The sequence below is a fragment of the Plectropomus leopardus genome, chromosome 5 (assembly GCF_026936395.1).
Source record: "Plectropomus leopardus strain MGB_pleo_1.0 chromosome 5, ASM2693639v1, whole genome shotgun sequence".
Lineage (NCBI taxonomy): Eukaryota > Metazoa > Chordata > Actinopteri > Perciformes > Serranidae > Plectropomus > Plectropomus leopardus.
The window spans coordinates 36,679,044-36,706,515 of NC_142180.1; the positions used below are offsets into that span (position 1 = coordinate 36,679,044).

The 27,472-nt window shown below is 39.3% G+C and overlaps 1 protein-coding gene across 2 annotated transcripts in view; it reads left to right on the forward strand.

The window, feature by feature from the left end:
* Positions 1 to 26,488, forward strand: part of tgfbr3 (transforming growth factor, beta receptor III) — a 114,903-nt gene extending 88,415 nt beyond the window's left edge. For both annotated transcript variants that reach the window (XM_042483744.2, XM_088078148.1), the window contains exons 13-19: positions 1,808 to 1,951; positions 2,413 to 2,598; positions 4,676 to 4,954; positions 6,634 to 6,757; positions 13,996 to 14,046; positions 15,096 to 15,203; positions 20,552 to 26,488. In XM_042483744.2, the coding sequence (XP_042339678.2) occupies positions 1,808 to 1,951; positions 2,413 to 2,598; positions 4,676 to 4,954; positions 6,634 to 6,757; positions 13,996 to 14,046; positions 15,096 to 15,203; positions 20,552 to 20,673 (1,014 nt within the window). In that variant the 3' untranslated portion in view covers positions 20,674 to 26,488. The remainder of the gene's footprint in view (positions 1 to 1,807; positions 1,952 to 2,412; positions 2,599 to 4,675; positions 4,955 to 6,633; positions 6,758 to 13,995; positions 14,047 to 15,095; positions 15,204 to 20,551) is intronic.
* The last annotated feature ends 984 nt before the right edge of the window (positions 26,489 to 27,472 follow it).

The following is a 27,472-nucleotide window of genomic DNA, read 5'->3' on the forward strand; positions in this document are numbered from 1 at the left end:
AATGCTGAACAGTGTGGGAGTGTTTTTATGGGACTCTGCACTCACATCTGACATCCCCACTCGTCTTCATTATTATGGAATGCCTTCGTTCAGCGTGTTTGTTCAAACAAGCAAGGATGAATCACTTCCTCCCCAACCTTTTGAGATCTTTTGTGGGGGAAATTTGGAACAACACTTTTTTCTGTCCGACCCAGATTGAAAACCCCGGGCACAAGTCCAAGGTCGTCTTTTGTGTTAGCAGTTGGATGCAGGGATAACCTCTGACCTCTGGTCAAAAGAGATAAAAATTTCATTGTTTGGGTCCAAACACATCAAAGATAACGTGCTGCGGCTGCTGTTGTTTTCTCCCGTCTCCTGACGTGTTGATTTAATTCTGCAGTGGCGCTGATGGCAGGTCGGCTAATTTGGTGCAGACTCAAGAAAACACTGTTACTGTCACCGAGACCTCATTAAATCAGACGTTTCTCAAAGCGGCGTGGACTCATGTCAGAGCCCTGACATTCTTCTTCTCTGCTGAGAAATTAAAAGTATGTTTTCATGTTTTTGTCCAGGATGAGTCCCACTGCTGAAGCCACAGGACATTCCCACATTTTAAATCCAACTCGTTGGTTACAGAATGTTTTGGCAACCCCTCTCAAAGCTTGAGATCTCTGAGCCTTTGGCTTAAAAACCACCCTGAGTGAGGCAACACCGCTCACAACTGGAGCTGTTAACCCCTTAAAATCTGCATTAGAAACAGTCCACCATGCATACTTTTAGGTATGCATGGTGTTATTTTTAGGGCCTGAGCATGAAACGTTCGAGGACCCTCTTGGAATTTAAGAAATTATTATTATTCTCCTCGATGAATCACATTTTTGGAGGTCTGAACATTCCCAAAATCTCATGAAAAGTGGTACAATTGGTGAAAAATTTTGCATTTTGGTGGTTTCGGAAACAGGCGTGACATAATGACTCCACAGCGCCCCCTAACGTGTAGCCCCAATGCCCAGTTTAACCTACATTTATGAAAATCGGTACACTTATGTGTCATGCCCAGACGCACAAAAAAGGCTCTTAGACACACCCCCACAACCTGACAGGAAGTCGGACATTTTTAATTTTATGTTGCTTTTTAGCGATTTTGGGGCAATTTTTACTTTTGAGAACTTGTCCATAGGACATTTCTTTGATTTTAGGAAATTTTCAGGATGTTGGGCAATTTTGGGGATTTTAAAAGTATTTCTCAGATTTTAGGACTTTTCTAAGATTTAAGGATGTTTCTCAGACATCTCAGATTATTAGGATTTTTATCTTCATTTTAGGACTTTTTAGGATTTCAGACTTTATGTTTCTTGGACTTAAGGACATTTCTGGGAATTCTGTACATTTTTAGGATTTTAGGACATTAGGGTCTTAGCTAGGACCTCTGTGTGGGGGGTGGGGGAGGGGATCCTCCACTGGCACATTTTTGGATAAACAAGCTCTATTTTTATGCCGTTTTATGCACTCTGGCACCATATATGTACTTAAAGTACAAAAACAATTCCCAGTGTGAATCTTTTCAGATTTATTGTGAATTAAAAAATGGCTCAGGGGCCACCTAGCACCCTGTTTGGGGTCTGATTTGGCCCGCAGGCTGTAAATTGAGAGTCACTGCTCTTGCCATTATGGTTCTTATTTCAGATCTGTTTAAACAGAATCAGGAGATCCGTTTTTAAAGGGTTGAAGAAAGAATCTGGAAGAGATTTTTGTAAATGCTTTCCTTTCACTCACTAACTGATGTGGCTCGGGTTCTGTGAGTAACGGACTCCTCTGTGGATTGCAGGTCTTGATAAGTCATGCTGAGACTAAGGATGGGAGTGGCGGGCCGCTGGATTATGAGGATCTGGAATCCGGAGACGTGCTGTTCCCGAGGGACCCAGTGGAGCGGACATTAACTGAGGCCACGGAGCACCAGTCCACCATCATGGTGAGACAGAGGGATCATTGTGGTTCTGCCTGTGTGCGAGCTCCATCTCATCGCAGGGTGAAAAGTGACAAATCTACATCTCTATGTAAATCATGCAGAGTTGGAAGAAACTCCATTTCCCAGAGTCCCCCGGTGCACGTAAAGACTCATCTGGTTTCTGCAATCTCTGCGCCTTTCCATGATGTCTGTTTTATGAACTTGACCCTGACATTTTCCATTTTGAAGTTTCCCCATCTCCTTCCCTCCACGGAGGCATTTTCCTTTGTCTCATCCATTCCTCGTCTCCCACTTATTGTTCTTGTTTACACAGTATCTCTTATGTTCCTTCCCCGTTTTCTGGTCCGTCTTTACGTGGTCAAACTGACACGCAGTCACGGAGGGCTGAGGCTGTTCAGCTCGGGAATCACATGTCGGATCCCTGCTGATATTTGTGTTGGCTTTTGTCTTTTTTCTCCTCCTAGTTCAACTGCACGTACCGAAAGAGCCAGGAAACCTCAGAGACGCTGCCCAGGATCGTGCCCGGCCCGGGGAGGACGCCGGTCAGCAACATGACGTTTGTCATGGAGCTCTACAACGCGCTGCCGTTCAACAACCCGTCACGCCAGGCCTTCTACACCGTTAAACACATGCAGGAAGTCTTTGTGGAGGTATGCAAACAAACAGACCTGGTGATTTAAACTGATCCAAAACTGAAAAAAGCACTTTCAGCTTAAAAACCTTCGTATTTCCGATGCAGTTTTGCATGTCGATGCAGGCTGCTAGTTTAACACAAACTAATGTGAAGTCACCTGTTTTCTCCGATAACTTTAGATCCGGAAGATCAGGAGGTTTTCAGCTGAAGCCGAATTATCCACAAAATTCATTTCAAAAACAACCAGGTGATTTAAACCTGAACAAATACTGAACAAAACAGTTTCGCGTTACAAACTACGTATCGCAGGTGTGGCTCATTGCAGTTGGGCTTCTCACTACGGTGGCAGCCACGAAAACCTGAAAATGTGAAAATGTGTTTGGTTTGGCCCTTCTGGGCTACTGTAGAAAAATGACGGTGCAACATGTCGATCAAAAACCTGCTACCTATGCAGATATAAACGGCTCATCCTAAGAAAACACAACGATTCTTATTTAGGTGATTACACAAAAACTTTTTTTATATCAAATTCCATTTCTGCCAATATATCCACCTAAATCTTACACACTGGGCCTTTAATGAAGTATTTGTCTTATAAAGCTTGTGTTTTTGTTCCTAAATTAAAACTTTAGTAAGAAAACTGCTCTGTGTACTCTCCGTCTGGGGCTTAAGCTCTTCCTGCTTTGATGTCTTCGTGCAGCATCCACAGGGCCGATTTGTATTTTGTCTAGTTTGGGCTAAAAAGCGAACACTCTCGTTCACCCCTCTTGTTCTCTGTATCTCCTCTCTACGTGTCTCCCCTATCCCGTCTGGCTGCCCCAAAATCCTCATTTCACAACAGTAATCATGGAGGTCATGTGAGACATGGCAGAGACTCGCACTCTGAGCGCCTCTGACAAGATGATTAATGATGATATCAGCGGGAGGTGCTGCGCTGACAGCGTGGACGCGGAGCCAGCTGGTTACAAAGAGTTTTCTGTATCCAGGACCGATCCAGAGGAGGGAAAGAGTCGAGGGAAGATGAGGGACGAAAGATTTGACCAGCATCCGAACTGTGACTGGAATACTACTTGGGGAGCTTTGTTGCAGTTGACATAGTTAATGTGTGAAACACAGTTATCCATCCATCTGGCTCTTTAGTCAATAAATGCTCCGCCATGTTTACAAGATTGTCTCTAACTTTGCTGTTTGCTGCTGGACGGGTTCGTGCAGGTCGTGTGCAGCGACTCAGTGAGACGTGTGCAAAGGACTAAACACGAAAGTTGCCGTCGTAAAACCAAAAGGAGTTAAAAGATGCCTAAATGGAATCAAAGAATCGTTTTTGTCCTCTTACCTGTTGTGCTGCTCAGGTTTTAGGACTTCAGCATGTTTCTAGGATTTTAGGACATTTTTTAGGATTTTGGGACATTTCTTGGACTTCAGGGCGTTTCTTGGATTATAAGACATTTCTAGGATTTTAGGATATTTCTAGGCTTATAGGACATTTCTAGGATCCCAAGACAATTCTTGGATAATAGGACATTTCTCATGATTTTGGGATGTTAAACGATTTTAGGACTTTTCCAGGATTTTCTGACATTTCTTTAATTAAAGGGATATTTCTAGGATTTTAGGACATTTCTCGGATTTTAAGATATTCCTAGGAATTTAAGACTTTTCTAGGATTTTAGGGACATTTATTGGAGTTTAGGAGGTTTATAGGATTTCAGGGATGCATTTCTAGGGTTTCGTGACATTAGTGGGTTAGCTAGGACCTCTGTCTAGGGTTGTGGGAGATTCTCCACTGGTACTTTTTTTGGATAAACAAGCTCTACACACACCAAAACAATCTAGACTGATAAATAACTTTTCAGGTCAGAGGAAACATATGTGTTGCCGATTTTTGGGTGAAGGGTCCCTCCAAAAGCTTGAAGGGACCGTGTAATGTTATTCATTGTTTATCCAAATATATTGATCTTTGCAGCTTTAAGGGAACAGTTTGACACTTTGGGAAACAAGCTTATTTGCTTAGATTTACATGATGATATTGATACCACTCTAAAATGATCCGTGTTTTTGAAGAATAACTCTTTCTTCTCTCTCATGCACTTCAGATCACATCAACCGCATCCGATCCGGAGCTCGGGTTCATCATCATATCGTGCTTCATTTCTCCCGACTCCAACTCCAAAGCGGCCTCAGACTACACTCTCATAGAGACGGTTTGCCCCAAAGACGACTCGGTCAGGTCCTACCCTCAGAGGGACTTCCCTGCGGAGAAGAAAACCTTCAGCTTTACTCTCAACTCAAAGTTCAACACGTCCCTGCTCTTCCTGCACTGTGAGATGTCTCTGTGCTCCAAGAGGCCTCTGAGCAACCAAAGACTGCCGCCGGTATGCCATGCAATCTTCAAATTACCTCTGTTGTTCCGCATTGTTAAAGAAACCAATTTTATTTTAGTTCCTCCTGAGGTACACAATATGAGCAGTGTTTTTGTTTGAGTAGATTTAAAGTCAGTGTAGTCATGCAGCGTCTTTACTCCACTATCAGGTCTGCACCCAAAGCTAAGCAGGAAACATGAATCAGTGTAAGCTTTGCCAAGTATCCAGCTGCAGAACAAAATAAGCATCCGTCTTAGGCATCACTTTCATTTTTCTCTCGCTGTGTTATCTGTCCAACTCATACAATCTCTCGCGAGTACTTTCCCCTACTTCTTGACGTCTTTCCACCGAGGTGTTTCTCTGAAAGGAGGAAAAACTTCCTCACACTTCATGCAGTAAAAGCATGAAATGAGCTTCCAGAGGATTTGGTGTGGACTACTTTAGTAGACTCTTTTAAAAACAGATTGCATCAATTCTGGTCAACAAAGGATAATTTGTAATTATTGTTATATCCACATTGTGTTCAGGGTTTCCAGCACATTCTTTTGTTTGTGGCGGCCTGCCACAATCAAAACATCTCCTGGAAATAAGCCACTTTTACACTGCCGGTTTGAGGTGGGACTCGCATGCCGTTATGCTGCCTTGCAGCTCTGTATATAACGTACAATCAGGGAATGGGGGGACAATGTGGTCTCCCCTCTGAGCCAGATACCGAGGTAGTAACAGCCCCCTGATGAGGGCTGTTTAAAACGTAACGCTGGAAAGATTTGACCATGGGTGGGGCGAGTGTGACCCATTGCAGGAAATTTAAAAAGTAGCTGATAGCAGTAAGCAGATAATTTAAAGGAGAAGTTGCTGTAAATGTGTAAATGGCTGCAAATTGTAAAAACAATGAGATTTTGGGAACTTCTTAACCTCCGGCTATAGGTTTTCTATTTTTGGAGCTGGACTGTTCATTAGGAGCACTGTTGAAATATATATACACCGTCCAGTTATTCATTGCTCCACACTCTTGGAGCACAGAGCGTATTCTGGGCACAGAAGGAGCAGAACGCCAGGCGCTAACGGGTCTAAAATTTGATTTTACTTGCAGCAGCCGTTCCTCTCATCCATTGATCTGATGTGATCATGTCTGAACAGATCAATTATCCACCCTGTGAGTCACAAACTGCGGCTGAGGAAAAACTCATCAAGAACTCATCAAAAACGCATCACCTGTGCTGCGTTCAAAGACCCGCAAAAACCAAAGAGACACAGACGCTACGCTTATTGTGTGGCATTAGCTGTATGTTATTTTTATTGTTGTAGTTGGAGAGTCTGGGGTGGTGTTTTTATATCCTCTACCAGATTTTTTTTTTGTTAAATTTCATCTCAAGAAAATGTTCTCATGAAGTTGTGACAGAGAAGCTAATTGTCATATTCTGATTCTGATCGGGGTTGGCTGTAGACTCATGAGTTTGTCGTGTGTTTGATTTCAAAATTTTTACTTTGGGGGAGGTATGACACAAGACATTTACTTGAGATTGGGAAATGTGCATGTTTTGCTTTTGCTCTTACAAAACCATTTCTTTTTTCTGTTAAAAGAGAAAAAATGTTGAGCTTAAAAGATGTTTCACAGAGCGGCATGTTTCGTGTTGTTGAACTTCTGTACATTTTGTGGTTTTAACTTAAAGTAATTTCTGCCCTCGCAGTGCTTACAACCCGGTGAGCCCTGCGATTCTCTCGGCGTGGACAGCATCATGATGATGATGATGAACACCAAGACGTCTACCAAGCCGATGGTCGTGGTGGACGGACCCAGTCAACAAACACCAGGTTAGTAAAAACGCCTCCTTAGACTTCAGGACATGAATTTAACCTAAGACGCACGAGGGTCTTTAAAATCCATCACTCTCATCCATTTTTCAGTTTATCAGCGCCCCACATTATGAATTAGGCTCCGATTTCTTTTGTTTTGAGTGTAAAGTGTGATAAGGAAACTGTAGTAAAGAGAGAAGCAGGTCTGAGGGCGGAGGAGCCGGAGAGAGCTCGGTCCGATTCTTGGAGATTTGTCCAAACCGCAAAACACTACACATCACTTCCCCACATCTGGTCATCATTAGCTGCAGTGTGTGTGTGCTGAGTGGTTGTGTATGTGTGTGCACATTTGGTGTGTGCCTGAATGTGTCTGTTTACATTAACGTCCGTACACAAGAGTGTGTTTTTTGGGTGTGTGTGCACACTCGCATGTGGTTGACTGTAAAGGGGAGTGTGCTAACTCTGAGGCCCAGTTCGGCTGCCCTGGACCGGTCCACGCTGAGGGAGAGGTGGAAAAAGACGAGTCATACAGCACCGAGCGCCAGTTGTTTTCACTTAAGGCCTTCACTGTGGCCTCCCCTTTCCACCAGAGAGAGGGGGGAGAAGGGAGGAGTGTGTGTGAGGGGAGCGGAGGTCCGCTTGTTGGCTTTTCTGGAGTCCAGCCAGAGCCTAAAGGCCCCTCGATCATCGCTTGTTTAGTCACTTGTTCGATCGCTTGTTGAATTGTCTCCAGTGTTGTGAGTGTGATTGGAAGGAGGAGGGGCGGCTCACAGATGTGGGGGAGGTCTGAGGTAACCACGACAACCATCACATTTGACTAATTATGACCTAAACTGAGATGGGGTGATATCATGAGTGCCCGATCTTTGGTGGACCGCCAGAGCTTTTCAAATCAGCATCCCCTCCGAGCAATGACATCAGCAGGAGACCTGCGGTCACTTTGACTTCACTGACTCACGAGTTCAATATAAAATCACGTCATTTTAATCAATGTGAGCTGGAGCCGGACTGATCCATCAGCCCGGCTGATACTGGCCTATTAGAGGAGGCGGAAGATGCCTTAAAAACGATGTATAAGGCATCAATCAGCTTCATTCTCGCAAATTTGTTTGGGAAGTTATAAAAGTGACAGACACTGCATCGAAAAAATGCAAAATGAGAGTGAATCTGGGTTTGCTGTGACTTTGAGTTTCATGGTGCTGTTAAACAGTAAACCGACAATTCCTGCATACTATGCCGTAAAACTTGTTGTGGATATATCGTCTGAGTTTATATATTGATTGATTGATTAATTGAAATCTTCATTTTGAACTTGTTTTTTTCCCCCCAAAACCATAAAAATACAAACCAGCAAAAGAATAGTGCATACAAAAGGAAAAAAAGAAAAAAGGAAAGGAACTGAACAAAATAATAAATAAACTAAATAATACTAAATAAATAATAAACAGTCAAATCCAGAGTTTGAAAAGGAGTAGGAAGAAGTATACAATGATCTGATCCCACCGTCTCTCCATTGTTCATTAGCTAGTAAATCTACATATGCTTCCTTACTTAAAAATGTAACTCATGAATAAATAAATAAAAAATACAATAAACATGCAAATATTTGTCGGTGTAACCAAATATGCCCTCCAAAATAGAATTTAATTCATATATTGAGTTCATATATATCAACTGAGAAGTAACATGAAGTTGCAGAAGAGAAATGATAACGATATGTGGTGGCTCCAAAACTTTTTAAATAATGTGATTTTGATTTAAAACACAAAACATGTCCACACAGAGACTGTAATGGAAACGACTGGAGGGCCAAACGCCCACCCTGTCAGGACGCAGAGGCCAGTTTAGTGCCAGCCTTGGATCCTCCCATGCTGACAAATTAATTTTTCATCCGTAAAATATCACACTCAGTTATTACTCACTTTACTGGAACATGATTGGCAACAAATCAGATGATTCACTGATTGCTGAAGTAATTGAGGGTTTATTTAATGCCCCAAAACAGACTCTCCAGTCTTTAAAATGTGAATATGTACTGCGATTGTTAGTGCACGGTGGTATGATCTGAACACCTTTGAGTTTTGGGAACTTTTCACACCTGAAAGACCAAACTGAGGTCAGAACCAAGGTTATCGTCTTTGTTGCATTGTGCACATTCAATACGTTTAGTTTTGGTTTCACGTTGCAACTATGTGAGCGTGAGCTATAAAACTGTATGTGTTGCAGATACTGTTTCTTATCATCGCGGAAAAAGAGCTGAAAGTTTTGTGAGTTCTTCCATTCGGCTCTTTTTAACAACGTTTCCTCCTCAGGTGCTGCAGAGGCTCATTTTGTTATTTTGTTCATGGACAAACTGAAACCTACACTGTACATTTACGACCACTTGACAAGTTAAGTGTTAATTTCTCCTCTGCTGCGATCATCAACACCTGTCCACTTTGAGTACAACACACACAAACACTGAGGCGCTACGCTACTTTTATAATGTCAGGATCGTCTGCCAAAACCTCCTGTAACTGATCTGAATCCCAAACCATCCAAGATTAATCAGCTGATCTGGAAAAATAATAAGTTGACAAGTTGCAGCCATATTCTCAGTATATCATGTTGGCCAAATCTTTTTGACATTTTTTTTATTATCAAAATTTGGATTTATGTTGTATCTTTTAATCAAAAAAGGATTTTTTTATGTTTAAAAATTATGATAATTCTGTTAATTCTCTAGCTTTTCCCCCCTTGACATTTGTCTCTAGCTTTAAAAAAATAATTTTCTAAATCTACCAATTTTTGTGCAGTTTGTGGAACATTTCTTCAAATTGCTCATTGCCTTTTTCCTCTTTTTTCTCTTTTTTGAAAGAAATTGCACCATTTTGTTTCAAATGGTTAAAAAGTTTAAACCCTTGTTAAAGGTGTCTGAATACAGCACACGAAAAGTGGTGTTGCTCCAGGTTATAAAGGGTTAATGCAGAAGCTGGCATGCGGTAAACAGAGACCCAAGCTGTTGCTCTAACAACAAAACAGCAATGAAACGGTCTGTCAGCCTCAAAAATCTGGTATCGGTCTTGCTCTGCTGTCGGAGTTGTGCAGAAGCTTTCAGAACAGAAGCGGGTGGTTTCTGGCGAATTATGTGGACGCAGAGTTTCACAGCTCGGCAGAAATATGGATGCAGTCACTTTTTTAGCCGAAAAGTCCCAGTGTTGATGTTAGAGGACCTGCTGGAGACGCTGGTGAACAGAAACTCTGAAACTTTTGGTAAAGATTGAGTGAAAGTGGTCCGGAGGCAGCCGCTCGCAGCGCTGTGCCAGTGCAGGGTTTATTTTCCATGGAACAGATTAAGTAAACACAGATATGCAATAAACACAGTAAAAAAACGATTTCAAAGGCCGTGTTTTATAACACAAAGGCATCTCTTATGCTTCGATGGCAAACAAAACAAGCCGCCTTTTCAAGGGCCACAGCTCTGCACTGGACAGCATCCCAAAGAGCTCAACTTGATCTACAAATCAAAGAGGGCCACTTGTGGCCAACTCAGTGCAGGAGAAAACATAACAGCCTCAAAGCCCTGCCATCAGAGGGAGATTTACTGCTTCACCATAAATTTTATGCCTTTTTTTATGGAGCTGGTAAGATTCAGGAACAGTTGAAAAGTAGTATTTATTGGAGAGGTTGGCAGCGTGGATTATACTATCACACCAGTACAAGTACTTGAATTTTAGTCTGCAAAATGTTGAGACAAAAACAGAAAACTTATACATTTGGTTTATTTGGATTACAATGACTTTAGCATTATCTGCTCAAGAGAAAACTTTTAGTATCAGGGCGATTGTATCAAAAAATATTGGCCAGACTGAAACTGTAAAGTATACTTTGTAAGTGAATGCGTTGACCTTTCAGACTGCTCATCTGTAACATACAGTATAAATATATATCTGTAATGATATATCTGGGCTGCTGTGTTCACTGGCCGAATGTCAAAAAGCTTAATTTTTTAAAGGTATCATAAAACTCAAAACATATCATTTTAAAACTGGAAGAAGATGATTTTTCTTCTTCTACATGAGTTTGGATGAATGCCTCAGCAGACTGTGGCCGTTAAAAAAAAGAATAAATCATCCACATTTATGCTTTTTTTCATTAGAGAGCACAGTTTCTAATAAAAAGAAGGAACAATGCTGCATAAAACACTGTATATTATCAGCTGTATTTGTCGCTAATTGTCTTATTGGCCAAACGTTTTACAGTAACAAGCTTTAACCCTTTAAATCCTGGAGTTTCTTTGTGTGGCAATCAGATGCATTTTTCAAGCTATTTAAAACACAAGCAAATGGATTTCTTTCAAAAACATGGAGAAAAAGGCGATGAGCAACTTGGCAAGAAATTTCCCACAAATTGAAAATTAGTTTAAAAAAACATGGAGAATTATAAGTATATTATCAAAAATCGAGGGGAAAATGCCTAGGAAACTATATTTATAATGATTATAATGACATATTTAAAATAAATGTTCTGCATTTTTTTGCAGGTAATTTTCTTGTTTGTTTTTGGTTTTTTTTTAACTTTTCTTTTTTGCTTATTTTCAGGTCTTTTTCTTGTAGCGTTTCACTAATTTCTTGCTGTTTTTTTGGTCATGTGTTGTTAGATTGCTCAGTGCCTTCTCCCCATGTTTTTGAAAGAAGTCCAGCCATTCAGCCATTTTAAACTGTCGAATTGAACAGTTGTCAGCTTTTTAACCCAGAACAACCAGCGTCGAGGGCTTGCAGAGCGACACCAGCGGTTTCTGCGCTGTGTGAGGAGGTCAGAGTTGAACAAAAACAAATCATTACGCAGCGGTGCGCTCTCATTCCAAAGCAGGACAACTTACATAAACATATGACGCTCACAGAGATACCAGAACGGGCCCAACTCTTAAAGATGCAGACATAAAGTCACGCGTTTAACTTCTGGGGTGAACTGTCTGGTTCTGTTGAAATGTTGGAAACAAAAGTCAAGAGCTGACAGACGCCCAGCAGAATATTGTTTCCATATTTTAAAAGGTGCAATCAGTTTTCAGCTTGATAACTACGGGTGCTCTTAGGAGTCAGTATCTTTGAGTCAAACTTACATGAAAGCATTACATTGGCAATCATTTTGAGAAATTGGCAACCGATTCTTTGCCTTTTCTTGGACTTTTTAACATGAAAACTACATACAGCAAATGGCAAGAAGCAAAAACTGCAATTAATACATCGTTTAATATGTTTTTGCATAAGTCATACTTACATTTTGCTGTTACAGTCAGAACCAGACAGCGTTGCACGTATTTTGGTTTATTTACATGTTCACAGGCGTCTGTTTTAGAGGCAACAGCGAAACTTTAAAGATTTTAAATTATCAGATAAAACAAACTACAGATCATTTTGTTCCGTTTTTGTAATAAGGCTTTTAAAAACTCTTTTATGTCACGTTTTTATGCCACAGCTCAGACAACATCCATGGCAGGCGGCATTACTTTTAGAGTTGTCCATCGGTCCCATTCTGGTGAATTCAAAGTCAAAGTTAACTTTATTTTCAGTTCTTCCGTGTGTGTTAGACAAACAGGAATCAGAAATAGGTAATAACCCTCTGTACCCACAGTGCAAAGCAAAAGCACAAAGAGAAAATAAAGAATAAAAAAATGTATTCATAGAATTAAATAGGTAATATATTTTATACAAGTATAGCAGCAGAAACAGAGTTTACAGTGCACAAACGCCCACTTGGACTCCATGATGAAGTTACCAGATTTTGGTGGTCATAGGTCAAGGGTCAACGTCACTGTGACCTCATCTGTCACATGCTTGTGAATGAAATATCTCAAACATCTTGAGGATATTTTTTCAAGTTTGGCACAAATGTTCACTAGGACTCAACAAGAACTGGCTCGATTTTGATGGTCATAGGTGATTATAATAAATAAATAAATAAAACATTTTATTTAATAGGTGCCCTGTAGAACACCCGAGCCCACCTCACAGAGCATAAAAAAACAAAACAATTTAAAACAAGACAAGAACAAGACACATAAATAACAGTAAAAAATAAATAAATAAATGAATAAATGAAATTTAAAATGAGGTCACTGTGTAACTCGAGGCCACTTAAAGAAAATTTTTCTCAAATTTGGCAAAAACATCTACTTGCACTCAAGACTGAACTTACTACAGTTTGGTAGTCAAAGGTCAAGGTTAGTATGATGTCACAAAACATGTTTTTGGCCATAATTTAAGCATTCATTCACAAATAACAATGTTTTTTTTTACATAAATGTCTCCTGAGATATAATGATGAAGTTCAAACATTTTCTGTCCCAGAGGTCAACTTCAGGAAACCGTGACCTTACTGAACACATTTTTTGGCCATAACTCAAACTTAATCTGCTAATTATGACAAAATTTAACACAAATGTCCAACAAAATAAAATGTGGATGTGATGACAGTTTACATCCAAAAAAGGTCAAACTTCAGCTTCACCGTGACATCATAATGTTCCATAAAAACACTAATTAAACTAATTTAACCTCATAACTCAAGAAGAGAAGGAGAGACATTTGGTCAGATACTGAATTAATTAAATGAAATTAAAGTAATTAAAGTAAATTACAAAAAATACAAGGTAAAAAAAATTGGAAACCACATTTTTAGTTTCGGCCACCACTTTAACAAGTTGTTGTTGAGCACTGCTGTTTCTGGCCTCTATTTGGCTCTTCCTCTGTGTGTGTGTGTGTGTGTGTGTGTGTGTGAGAGCATGACTGAGCGCTCTCCAGTCTTAGCACAACATGTCACACAGGACAGATAACGCTGGGGCGACGGGGTGGCAGAGAGGACGTCCTCTGGCCATCGTCCCCTCTGAAATTAAAGTCCCCTCTGATGACCTGTCATCATCCATTATGGGAAATGAAAACTCGAAGGTGTTCTGTCCAAGAATAGCACCCATTGTGCCAGAGTCCTGGACGTGCACCAGGCTCGCCTGCTGAGTTTGCCCGCACACAAGCGCCTTTGTGTTGTTTGTTAAGACATCATTAAGTTCACTTTTGAAAGCCCTCCAGATGCCCTAAAATTAACTGGTCAGAGTCAGCAGGTTCATCCTTTCACAGAGGAGCTGCTCTCTGATTCACTGGTATCATCACAGGTTCATATCAGTAATCTGCTCCGCCCTCCGGAGCTGACAGCTGACACTATGTAATAACTGTGCATCACTGTACATTCATTAAAATGACATTATTTATTTTGTTTTGCAGTCACACCTCCTCACAAAGTACCTCCAAGCCCAGGGAATTCTTCTAATGAGAGTAAGTTATTTTAGCAAAATATTATATATTAGAAATTATATTATCATATTATTTCATTTATTTTTCTTCTTTACATGTAAGTCTTTGTATGCAAATAGTGTGGAGCTCCTCCCACAGCACGCTTCAGCGCGCGGACATGTCCGACATTAAGCTCCGTGTGGACATGTCCGATAGTCTGCTCCAGCGCGCACATGTCCATGAGCCTGATCCAGCGCGCAGACATGTCCAACATAAGGACAAAACAATGATATAAACACACTTGTTTTTTTATGTTTTGTTTTACTCTAAAGTAACCAAAATATTGGTTCTCTACACAATTATTTAATGTGACTATTTATTTGTAATGTCCTATTTCAATATTTGCAATTCCTATATACTCCATAGCTCCATCCAACAGTATTTTAGAACCGTTGTAGGTATGTTAAAAATAAAATAAAATCAAATACAGAGCCAAGGGAGGGGGATAATATTGTGGGGGAAAAAAATCTTAATTTCCGAGAATAAAATTAATATATTCACAAGGATAAACTGACATTCTCTGAGATTTTATTAGTAAATATATGACAAAAAATAAAAAATTTGCAAGAAGAAATAAAATTCTTAGATTTGATTATTTTCGTGTCTGCGATTTCTTAGATTAAAAAGAAATAAATGTATGCTTTTTTTCAATATCAGAGAATATTTAAATGTTCTCATTTCTCCTCTTATTTTGAGGAAAAAACAAAGTTTTTTGTTGCATAAATGTTTGACTTTAAGTAAGTGTACCACTTTAATCTCATAGAGTATTGCAGTTTAAAATAAAAATACTACTCGACAGTCTCAGAGAATGTTTTTTTTCTTGTGAATTAGCTTTTTTTTCTCGTAAATGTATCACTTTGAGTGATGTTTTAATACATTTTTGACTTAAATGTGGGAGTATTTTCTGTGAATATTTCCTCCCTGCCTCTGTATTTTCTTTTGCCTACAACACTAAAAGTATTCATTTTCTCATGTTTTTTTTTAAGTCTTCATATCAGCATGTATGAACGGTGTGTTGCTTTGTTTTCCAGCCACGATGTACGTGCTGGACACTCCGACAGTGGTGGGAATCGCCTTCGCAGCCTTTGTGATCGGGGCCCTGTTGACCGGAGCTCTGTGGTTTATCTACTCGCACACAGGTAGGTCTTTTACCTGCTGCTCGGCGGCCCCCGCTCACCTCTCAGCATTAATGAAAAGATAAGACGCGGAGGAATGTCCGAGTGTGTCGGTGCCAGAAATGTGCCGCTGGGAATGCCAAACATCCTGCTGCTGACAGCGGCCTGCTCACAATAACATATTGACTCCTCCACTGTAAATATATCCTGTTGGTCAGCAGCGAGGGCTCTTCTCTTTCCTGCCTTTGAATGTTTGGGGAGCTGCGGGGTGGTCAGCGAATATTCTCAGTACAATGGCCGAGGACGAGTTGGAAATTCCCCTTGTTGGGTTTAGCGGCCCTCACAGGAAAAGACACACAATCTGACCGTTAGATGCCAAGACCTTCCCCGTCGTCCCCAGCCTGCCGACCCCAGCTGACCCCCGGGAGGAAGTGCGCTCCCAGCAGCCCCCTGAGTTCACCGGTGCACAGAGCTGCCCTGTTCTCGCCGGCCTGAACGCTTGACTGGTGATCCGCCGTTCCGCTGACCTGTGGCCTCGTGGCTGATGTGTTCGCCATGGACGGTTTTCACAAACGAGGCCGGGATGTTTGGAAGTCAGGGCTTTTAGAGAATGCAACAATGTGAGTGTTTAACCCTTTGAAACCTGGACTGACATCACTTTTCTTGAGCTGCTTTCAGACACTTTTCACAAGTGTTTAAACACTGAGCAGTTGTCTTTGAAAAACATGGGGGGAGAGGCAATGAGCAACTAGGCAAGAAATGTCCCGCAAATTGCAAGAAATTATTAAATTTAGACATTTTTTTTACATATATTTAAATATATATATTTAAATCATCACAATTATACATTTAAAATTATTTTTATAGTATTAATTACATTTTCAGTCAGTTTTCAGTTTCAAGATTGGTATCACCAATCTTTCAGGTCATTTGTTTTTGTTTTTTTCTTTCTTTGTTTAGTTGTGGTTTCTTTTCATTATATGTATTTTTTATTATTTTTTAATTTTTTTCTGGGTAATTTGCTCATTGCCTTCTTGATTTCTTTTAAAAAATGTTAAAAGAAAAACATAGCATGCTTCTTAAAGACAAATGTCTTGATGGCAAGGAAATGATCTGAATATTAGCTGGGAGGGAGTATTAGATGCTATATAAAAAACAAGGAGAATATGTCCAAAAAACTATATTTATAAATCCTACTGCATTTGATTTTTTAGCAATTTCTTAAAGTAATTTTCTTGTTTTTTTCTTGCTTTAGTTTTTTATTTCTTATTTTTAGGTCATTCTAACTGTTTACCAATTCCCATGTTTTTGAAATAAATTAGGCCTTTGTGCGGAGGTTCAAAGGGTTAAGTTCACAGTTTGGAGGGAGCTCGCAGTTGGACAGTGTTAAATGGTCGGTGTAGTAAATCATCCTCCCCGATGCTTGTCAGAACCGTTACAAACTGTTCCGGTCATGCCTGGTTATAATTTTAAGTGTTTACTGGACAGGATTTCATGCGGCAGAAAAGATCAGCTGTCAGATTTTAGTGCCCTTATCTTTATCACAATATTGGTGTTGGCTCCTTTTTAGAAAGCCACTTTATTTCAGCTTTAGGGGTTCCCCAGAGTGACAAAGAAACACACGCCTCATTGGCTGCTTTTCCGCAGATAGCAGAGTGAACATGTATAGAGAAACAGGTGTAGTTTTGGAAAGACTTTGACAGCACAGAGATAATGTTCTTGTTGATGTTATTTAAACGGGCCTCAGCCGGGACTGTTCGGCTGATATGACCATACATGGCAATATTGGCAGTGTAATGGAAACCCCGAGAACGTAGATCCCCGAAAACAAGCACCAAAAATATCAGTCGAGAGAGTATTTTAAACTTGTGTACAGAGTGCTGAAACATGAAAACAGATCTGGGTCTTTCCCCTCAGGCTCTGAGGACAATGTTGCTGGCCTCTTGAGAAAGAAACTTTTTTTGAGTAACTTTCACTCACTGGCATTATATTTGGGGTTTTGTATCCATTCCATATAAGGTAATTAGGAGTTGAAATGCTTTTAAAAGCACCTCACAACATGTTATTTGACATTTTGCTCATTATGTTGGCACGTACAGTACAGCAGATCCATCCTGCCAGAGCTGCAGTCCAGACTGCAGAGAGAGCTGCGCCGCACCTCCGCTCAGTTGGTGAAGAAACACATGAATGTCAAAGCAGTCGCCAGAAGAAAATGTTGGCAGCGTACGTCTCTGCAGACCATGGATACGTCACATTTGTACATTTTACATGTAGCATATTAACGTTTCTACAGTGATGTAGTCCAGATTATAAATCTGACTTTGTCATCGGGAGATTAAGGTTTGTGTGAAAACCAGTAACTGCAGACTAACACTTGAGACCAATGACCAACAAAACCAGGTGTTTTCTAGTGAGACCTCAGGGCATTTCCAGCTGTAATTGTGGCACTAAAACTGGGATAGGTTGGTTTTCTAGCAAGATGGAGCTGCATTTCCAGCTGTATTTGTTGTTATTTTGGTATCCAAATCAGGTGTTTTCTAAGGAGACATCAGGGCATTTCCCGCCATACATCTCACTTTAAAACTGGTTGTTTAAAAGCCATGAATGATGCACTAAAAATGGGATATTTTTAGTGAGACATCAGGGCGTTTCCAACCCAAATTGTGACACCAAAAGCAATTGCTTTCTAGCAAGATGTGTATTTGTGGTAATTGTGGTAACCAAATGAAGTATTTTCTAAGGAGACATCAGGGCATTTCCAGCTGTAATTTGTGGCACCAATACTGGATGTTTTTTAGTGAGACATCCAAGCATTTCCTGGAGGATTGTGGTGACATAACTGGGTGTTTTAAGCCAAAACATTGTCGAATCATAACCAACACCCATATCTGAAGCATTGTCTACTCTTTGGACAGACTCGGATGTAAACGAAGGTATTCAATCACAAAGCAGCAATTCAGGTTTAATCAAGTGTGGCAGTATGATGATGCTCATCGTCTCTCTTATTAAGGAGTCTTCTGTATGGGCACTTTTTTAAGACATTGAGTTTGAATTGTTGACTATGCAGAGAGACACTGAGAATCTGCTTCTTTTTTGTGATTGAGGGGAAGTCAGACATCTTTTGCAACAACTGCATGCAGAGTTTTCACACACAGCAGGTTTCTGTGACATAAAAGCAGCTCTTATCTCTCCCGTCTCGAAAGATAATATTGGACTTGGGAATTTATATTTCCTCAGACAGATGAGGTGAATCCAAGTCCCTTTGTTTTGTTGAGCTCTTGGTCCCTGTGAGGGAAAGACTGCTGGCAGCTCTGCTCTGGTAAACATTAGCAGAACTAAGGGGCCCTGAAAAGGGAGTGGGATGCATGATCGCCTGTGGATACATATGACTGTCATATATGCAACACACGCACACACACGTACACACACCTTTCAGTGTGAACCAAACTGTGGATAAGCAGCTTTTTATTGTGTGCTTTCAATTTTTCTTGGAGGAGTAAATCGAGGCAGCAAACAAAATAATTGTGCCAAATACTCAAATCAAACTCAGACTTGGCTTCATTTCAAAAAGCTCATTCATTGTCTGTCAGAGAAAATTTTTGTTAACAAATGTAAGCACTTTTATTTGCCTCCCCAGAGCCTCCGAAAATGAAATGCTTATTTAGACGTAGAACAATAAACCAGTCAGTGGTTTGAGCTGCAGTCAGAAGGTCCTGTCTTGTGTTTGTTCTGCTTTATCTGCGAAAGCCAGGCTAATTGAATCCAGATAACTACAGAAATGAACTCCATGAATGTGAATTATCTTTTTCTCCTTTTGTTCAAAATATCATCTGTCAGATAGGATGTGACCGGTTGTTTCTGGGCTCTCTGAGGTGAAACTTTTGGGTTCCAGCAGTTGAAAACACTCTGTGAATCTGTGGCAGATTATGTTGGAAGATGGTAAAAGTTAGCACAGATGGTGTCCAGAGTTTTTCTTCTATTGCTCGGCACATTTGCAAAGTGCTTTGTACTGGAAGATTGTTCCGCTTGTGAGTAAGAATGAGTGAATCTACTCAAGACTCTGCACAAAACATTGGGATAAATCATTTTATTACAACTAGTCTAGTTTAAAGTTTGTGTCAAAGTCTGTCTGTAATAGTAAACAGTTGGAGATTAATCAGTACGTTTTGGTTTTTTTTGCCTCTGCTGCAGCGATAGCTTTGCCCGGAGGCATTATGTTTATGGGTGGGTCGTTCATCTGTTGATCCATTTTTCCCATTTCTGTAACTGCGACTTCTTGAGCAGGCCTTAAAGGGATTTCTGAAAATTTGGCACAAACTTCCACTTGGACCCAATGATGAGTTGAGTAGAATTTAGTCATCAAAGGTCAAGGTCACTGTGACCTTGTCTGTCTCATTCTTGAGAATGTGACATCTCAAGAATGCCTGGAGGAAATTTCTGCAAGTTTGGCGCAAACATCCACTTGGGCTTGACATTGAACAGATAGAAACTGGATGGTCAAAGGTCAAGATCACGGTGACCTTGTGTCCATCTCATTCTCATGTGCACAATATCTCAAGACGGCCATGAGGGATTTCCTCAAATATGTCACAAACGTCCGCTTGGACTCAACAATGAACTGATTAGATGTTGGTGGTCAAAGGTCAAGGTCACTTTGATCCTGTGTCTGTCTCATTCTTGTGAACACAATATCTCAAGAATGCTTTGAGGGAAAATTTTTAGATTTGGCACAAACGTCCACTTGGATTCTTGTGAACATGATTTCTTCAGGAAATGTGGAGGAATTTTTAAATTTGGCACAAACATTCCCTTGGATTCAGTGATGAAGAGATTAGATTTTGGTGGTCATAGGTCAAGGTCATTGTGAACTTGTGTCTGCCTCATTCTTGTAAACACAATATTGCAATATGGCCTTCAGGGAGTTTCCACATGACCTGATTAATTATCAAAGGTCACGGTGATCCTGTCCGTCTCATTCTTGTGAACTTGATATCTTAAGAATGCCTTGAACGAAAATCTTAAAATTTGGCGTAAACGTCCACCTGGACACAACAATGAACTGATTAGAATTTTGCAGTCAAAGGTCACCGTGACCTTTCTTCTGTCTCATTCTCACTGTAAGTGTAACTTCACTGGTTTGCGGAGGCATGCAGCTGCAAAGCAGTAATTCTTTTTTTTGTTTAAAAAGTGAAAGTGCAGAGGAACAGTGGAGGAAACATCTCAGAGGAGCATAATTTGTAGCTTAAAGCAAACCCATTTGTCATGTGCCTGCCTCCGTCTGCCTCTGTAATAAATATGCATTTTTCTATCTCCCTTTGGCCCAATCCCCTCCTCCCTCGCGCTCCACTCCCCCTCCTGCTCTCTCTCTGTAGGTGAGACAGCTGGCACACAGCAGGTCCAGCAGAAGTCGGCGCCGGCCTCCGAAAACAGCAGCGCGGCTCACAGCATCGGCAGCACGCAGAGCACACCCTGCTCCAGCAGCAGCACGGCGTAGCCCAGGACGCAGCCCAGTCCGACGGTTCACAAGGACCGGTTTGTTGATCTCCTTCCATGATAGGAATTATTTTTGGGGGATGCAATAGGAAGGAAAAAAATGATTTAAAAAAACACGTAATAACAACTTTGGTTCTTATGTAAATGCCTTTCGTGCCACTTCAAGCGCGTGCAGACAAACAAACTGTCCTGGTGTTACTGCTCTGTAATCGTAGTGAGACGCAGCTTGGCAGCCTCACCTCATATTTAGTACAAGAAACAAATGTGAGTTTATTCCAGGCATTTCTTTCCAATCCAAATGCTGCTTTTTTCTGACCACAACACAGCCTTTAGTTTTGACCTTACATGGTGTGATTTAGGCTAACAAGCAGGTGTTCTCCAACAGCAATCGGGCTGCGGTGATGTCAGTATTAGTGAGTGTGATGTTAATGGCTGGACTGTAACACGTTACTTCACGACACGCAGCCACGAAGGTGGCAAAGGAGCAAAGCAACCACTATTAACATGCGGACAAAAAGTGCAGTATGAACAGAAAACGCCGTCTTTGACGCAGAGAGAGAGAGAAAGGCTTTTAAAATATGAAAGATAGTGTAGGTAATGAATGTATACAGAAGAGTAAATGCCAAAAAATGTGAATGAAAAATGTGAAAGACATGCTGATAAAATGCCACATTTAATGATGTACTCATTCTTCCCTCATAATGGGTTCATACACACGTCGGTAAAACCTATTTTACCAGTGCTTTCTATACAGAGTATGTATAGTATAGTTATGTATTTCAGTAGATGAGGGTCTGAGTGTCAGTTTTATTGATGATACACAACTTCACAGGGGCATTATGGGTTCCCTTTTAGTGGACTTTATTGAAATAGTCCAACATTTTGGGAAATGTGTTTATTCTCTTTTTATCTAAAAGATATAGAGAAGAAGATGGATACCTGTCTGTTGTGTATGCTTTAAAGTAACACTAAGGGATCATTTTTATATCAGTTATTTACCCCGTTATGTTGAATTTGTTGATTTTGATTAAAGTCAAAGAGGTCCATGTTCAATTACAACAAAGCTGCCTCAAAATATACAAATTCTCAATAAAATGAAGGCAATGATCAACAAAAGAAACAGTGACCCAAAAATTAGTAAGAATTATATATGAAGTCGAAGAAAATTATCCGAAAATCACATAGAAAAATAAATATAAAGAAAGAAAGACAGAAAAAAGAAAGTTAAAAAAAACAAGGAAATTACCTGGAAAAAAATCTTTAAAATAATAATTTTGTACATAAATTTAAATATGGAATTATAATAATTGTAACTATAGTTTTTTTTCCTTTTTCCCTGGACATTTTCCTGTGCCTTTTTGGTTTCTCATTGCTTTTTTCGCATGGTTTTGAAAGAAATTGCACCGTTTTATTCACAATTCAAAAGTTAAAATATTGGGTTAAACACGGACCCTTTTTACTTCAGTTCATCAAGAAAAGTGTTACAATTCAACGTAAAAGACGGCGAGTATGTGGTATATAAATGATAATTATGTTAAGTTTTCCATTAAGTACTGAGTTTAATGGAGAACAACTTAGCCTGGTAAGAAGACTAGGAGCAGCGGGAACAGTTAGTTTGCTGAAATACTTCAGACATTTTTAAGAAAAATGTTGTTATTGTTACAGAAAAAAACATTTTCTCTCACTGCGCTGTTTCCCTCTGCTTCCTGTTTTTATGCTGACCTCGCAGGCGCAGACATCAGAGTGATCAGAGTCTCTTTTCTCTCACGTAAATGAGTGAATAAGCATATTTCCCAAAATGCAATATTCTTTAAAGACCTGTATATTTTTGTGAATATTGTAAATACTCAAAAACATTATGAGGCAGAGTGTGTGCAAACTTCGTTCTTGTACTTGTGAATTATACAAGATAACACCGTTTTAAGAGTGATCAAACAAGAATCACAGTGTTAAATTACAAGTTCAACTTAAGGTAAAATTTAAGGGCATGGAAAAAACTTTAAAAATATACACATTTGGCCTTTTCTCTTTAAAAATAACTTTAAAAATGATAATTTTGTCAGTTAACTAATCGATTATTCAATAAAAACTTTCGTTACACACTCAGTTGATAATCTCCTTATCAGACGGAGTAGATTTGTTACGATATAAAGCCAAACAGTGTACAGCGTATGGATTTTCTTATCTTTTTGTATAAATCTTGGCACTGACAGTGTGTTGAATAAGCTGTAGCTGAAGCTCATCGCTATGGACATACATATATATATATTTTTATGTTATTTTTTTAAAACTGCAACACCACGAGTACCCCACCGTCTCAGAATAATATGAATGTTTGCTGTAGTGCCTTATTTTAACCTCTATGTGTTTGTATCCGACTGCGCGTGGGGCCCTTTAAATTCGAAAAGGGAAACTTTCCCTAAAACAATTTACAGAAAAACAGAATGTATATTATCTCAAAGCTTTTGATTATTATTTTTGTCTTTATGTAAACACGTGTAAAGCTTTCTAAGAGGGAACAGAGTCTAAATATATATTTGTGCATAAAATTATATTTTGGAATATATTTACCAAGAGAATTTTATTGTCTTCTGTGTGTGTAAGTACTGTGAATCGTGGATGTGCTCGTACGTAACACACGTTTGTGAGGGATTTATATTCAGTCGATTCATAAAACACTCATGGCATTTTTTATGACACTTTAAAATGAAATATTCATATTTGTAATACGAAATTATACAGCTTTTTATAAAAAAATATACACCTAAATTTAAGAAAGTCTAATAGTTGACATTAACAAGCTTTGACATGCACTGACATCCTGTTTATTTACGTTTAAAATGTTTATACTACAATTGTTTAGTGAAGAAAGTGTCATGAAACAGGCAATGAGTTCATAACGAATATAACATAAATGTGCATTAGCTGCAGGTCATTTCTTCAGTTTATGGACTTTATAATTATCTACATGTGATTACTATATTGAATAGAGTGTTTACTTAAATATTTTTATAGGAAGTAAAGAAATCAGATGTTATATATTTTGCAAAATGAGTATATCTTAAATACAAACTTCACATCATTGAAGATCAGCTGTAGCAATGAATATTAAACTATATTTTTAAGGTTTTATTTGTAAATAATGGAGTCAGTTCCACACAAACGCCGTGTTCCTTCTCGGTAAAAGTATTCTCATCAAACATTACAATCCGTTTTCAAAACAATGACGTGAATCCCTTTAGAATAATGAAAAAAATAAAGGGACAGTTATTGACAAATTAAAAATACATATTTTTCCTCTCACCTGTAGCGCTATTTATCAGTTTTGGTTGTTTTGGATTGTTTTTGAGTTGTCGAGTGTTGGAAATATCAGCTGTAGAGATGTCTGTCTCCAATATAATGAAACGAGATGGTGCTCTGCTTGTGGAGCTCAAAGCGCCAAAAAAAATCAATTTATTGATTAATTCATAGACCTTGTTGCGAGCAGTTTCATGCAGGAACTATTTTCTACTGAAGTACATCCGCCCACCGTATCACCGAGCAGAGGGAAGCATACATCTATGCAAACCCACTTAGCAACTTTAAGCTAGCTGAAGTTATAAAAGAGACATTGCCGTTGAGTTTTTTAAAAGTATTTTTTGGCACTTTGAGCTCCACAAGCTGAGTGCCATCTAGGTCCGTTAAACTGGAGTGAACACAGACGTCTCTACGGCCGATTTCTCCAACGCTCTGCAGCTCACAGCTAAAAAATCCAGTTGATAAATAACACTACAGGTAAGAGGAAAAATATGTATTTTTTATTGTCGGGTGAACTGTCACTTTAAATCAGTGCTAAAGATGGCAGCCGTTAAACCAAAATAAAAGTGGAATGTTTAATAAGTGTGTATTCTGTTAGACTGGAGAAAATCCAACTATTTGTTTCTGGAAACTCAACTGATTTAACTCTCCTGTTATGAATTGCAATAATGTTCCCGGATCAAACTGGCTCGATGCAAGTTTACCCGTCTATAAAAAGTAAATATTTTCTACATGAACATTGTCTTTAGCTCAATTAACATCATTTTTATTAATAATCAGTGTAATCAAGTTTTTTTCTGGGTTTACTGATGAGAATTCACTCTTTTTTTCTGTACGCTAGTAACAAAATAGACGTTCACCACATTTGTTTAAACACATTCTTTTTTTCAGTGTATTTGAAATAGTCTGTTTTTGGGGGACATGCTGATTAATTGAAAACACATCTCTTCTGTTAGGTTTCAAATTAAGACTTTAAATCAAAATTACATCTTAAAAGTATTGTTTGTAAATGTTTGCAGCAGGAAACCTGAACAAGAGAACATTTTGTTTGTGTGGTTTCATGCTCCAATGGGTCATTTTGACTCGCAGCATATCAGGAGGGTTAAATAACGCTTCAGACATATTTTAGTATAAGAACCACTTGGTTTAAAAGATTTTTTTTTTGGGCTCGATGCCAGGCGTGTCCGTGCCTAAACCTCAGTTGCGCAGTAAATATACAGCCGTGATACGTCGTACACAGTTGCTGTTATCATGCAGCATCATCGTGAACAACAACACTGCGTCTCTCTGTGTGCAGAAAACAGAGATGCAGAGTGAAAATGTGCCGCAGCCTATAATCAGCGGTCAATGAGGGATTAAGGCTTTTCTGACATTCCTGTGAGGTTTCTCTTATCGACTGCGGCGAATCCATCTCCCACGTGTAATTATCTCCTCCGCCCGCTTCGCGCCGTCACGCTGTTTCAGCGGCCGAGCCTCAAGTTATGTTCTGGATCTAATCTTCTCATTTGAGATCAATTTGGGGATATTTTCACTCAAACTAAGCATATAGTACACGAGAGTTCAAATATCAGCGTTCCTCCCTGATTTTTGCCCCAGTGCATGCTGGGAAAAAAACTCCCCTCTCGTTAATGTATGAAAAAATAACATGCTATCAATATGAAATACCCATAAAAAAGAAGCATTGTTACAGTGAAAGATAGATATGACTTATGCTGACCAGAGAACAGCTGTAATCAGAGCACACATCCATATTATCTAGTTATTGATTGTATTTTTAACCATTTGACTACCTCATGTTTTTCTATGATCATGTATTTTGTGTTGTATGTGTTTGATTGTATGTGTGTTTTTTGTGCCTTAATTTGAGACACCAGCTTCGAATGTTATCACTTGATTAAATGGGCGTTATCAGGCGTTATCAGCCTCATAGATTTGGGTCAGAAGAGGCCTTCTGCATCTACTCGTAGGTTACTAGGAGGCTGTTTTTCATTGTTTTCAGGAGCATAGATGGTAACCTCTAGTGGCCTCTAGTCTGACTTTGAATGAGTTTGATTAATGTACACAGTTTTTCAGGTTGTTAAGTCACTTGACCTAATGGATATACTTACTTTTACTAAAACAATTCACTTTTTGTAGAGCTAAACACACTGATATCTCACACTGAGTGCCGTGATAAAGAACTGATAACCTAATAAGACTGAAATGCATCTTTATGAGTCTGATAATGTCCATTCAATGGAGTGATAACATTCAGAAGGGTGTTTTAAACGCTTATCTAGATTATACTCAGTTGGATGATTTGGGGCCCCTGCGTGGTTTTATTGCAGTTTCACATTTATTTTTCAAAGCAAATGATGAAGAGTTTTCCCTCGATGCCAAGTTGCCTTTTTTGTTGTTGTTGTTGTAAATGTGTAAAAGCCGTTATTAGTTCCTCTAGTTTTATGAAACTTTTTTATACGCTGTAAATACGCATGATATCTGTATACCCATTATGTCCAATAAATTTTCATAATAATGTACAGGCGTGTTGTTTGATGGTTTCTGTGCCAGTCGGAGGGTGTGATTTCGGGTACCTCCCGCGTGGATCTGGTTTGGAACAATGAGCTGTAATAATGATGTGTTAGGCTCGGCTCTGCGGTGGTGAAGTCATGACTCGTCTCTGGTGAGCTCATAACGTGATATAGACCATGTGGACTTCTGGCTGGAGGTTTCTGGGGGGAGGCAGCTGACATGAGTGTAAGGCATGAGTCTTTACCTCTCTCCCCGCCCTGCCAGCATCTTTGTTTTTGATTAGAGCTCCTTGGAGACGTCTGTGAGCGGCGTGCTTTGCAGTAAACAGAGTGATTATGGTGCAAGAGGGAGAGGCCAGGGGTGAACGATGAAGCAGCCTCTCAGTGTGCCAGCTCAGGTTTGGGCTGACTGGTGACGCCTTTAACCCTTTAAAGTCCTTACCAAGAAAAATGCAATGTAAAAACAAATGCCTTTTTTTCATGTCCTTGGGTGTATAAACACCAAAAATCAATATAACAGACCCCATAGTGTTTTTGTTTTTTAATAAAGGCCTCCAGCAAAGGGTTGAGGCCATATATGGTGAAACAGACAAAAAAAATCTAAATTAAAAATATTTGATTGTGATAATGCTTGCAATATATTAGTATACAATTTATATGAATTTGGGACCATTAAATTAGTAGTATTAGCAGTACTAGTATTATTTCCATGCATAATTACCATTAAAGTATGTTGAAAATGTCTCTGAAATGGTAAAAAAAAATAATAATACTGATACAGTTTCTTTCACTAAATATTGAAAGGACTAACATTACATATATGTTACTATTGACAGTGTATATTCATCTTTTTTTTAATTTCATAAAAAATGCAAATTTACCATCTTAGCATCACTTCTTTTTATTCTCACGATTTATATAATGGATCAAATTAAATGTATCATTTACCAACAATGAATTATCCAAAGTTTGTTTTTATCTTAGCAAATAGTC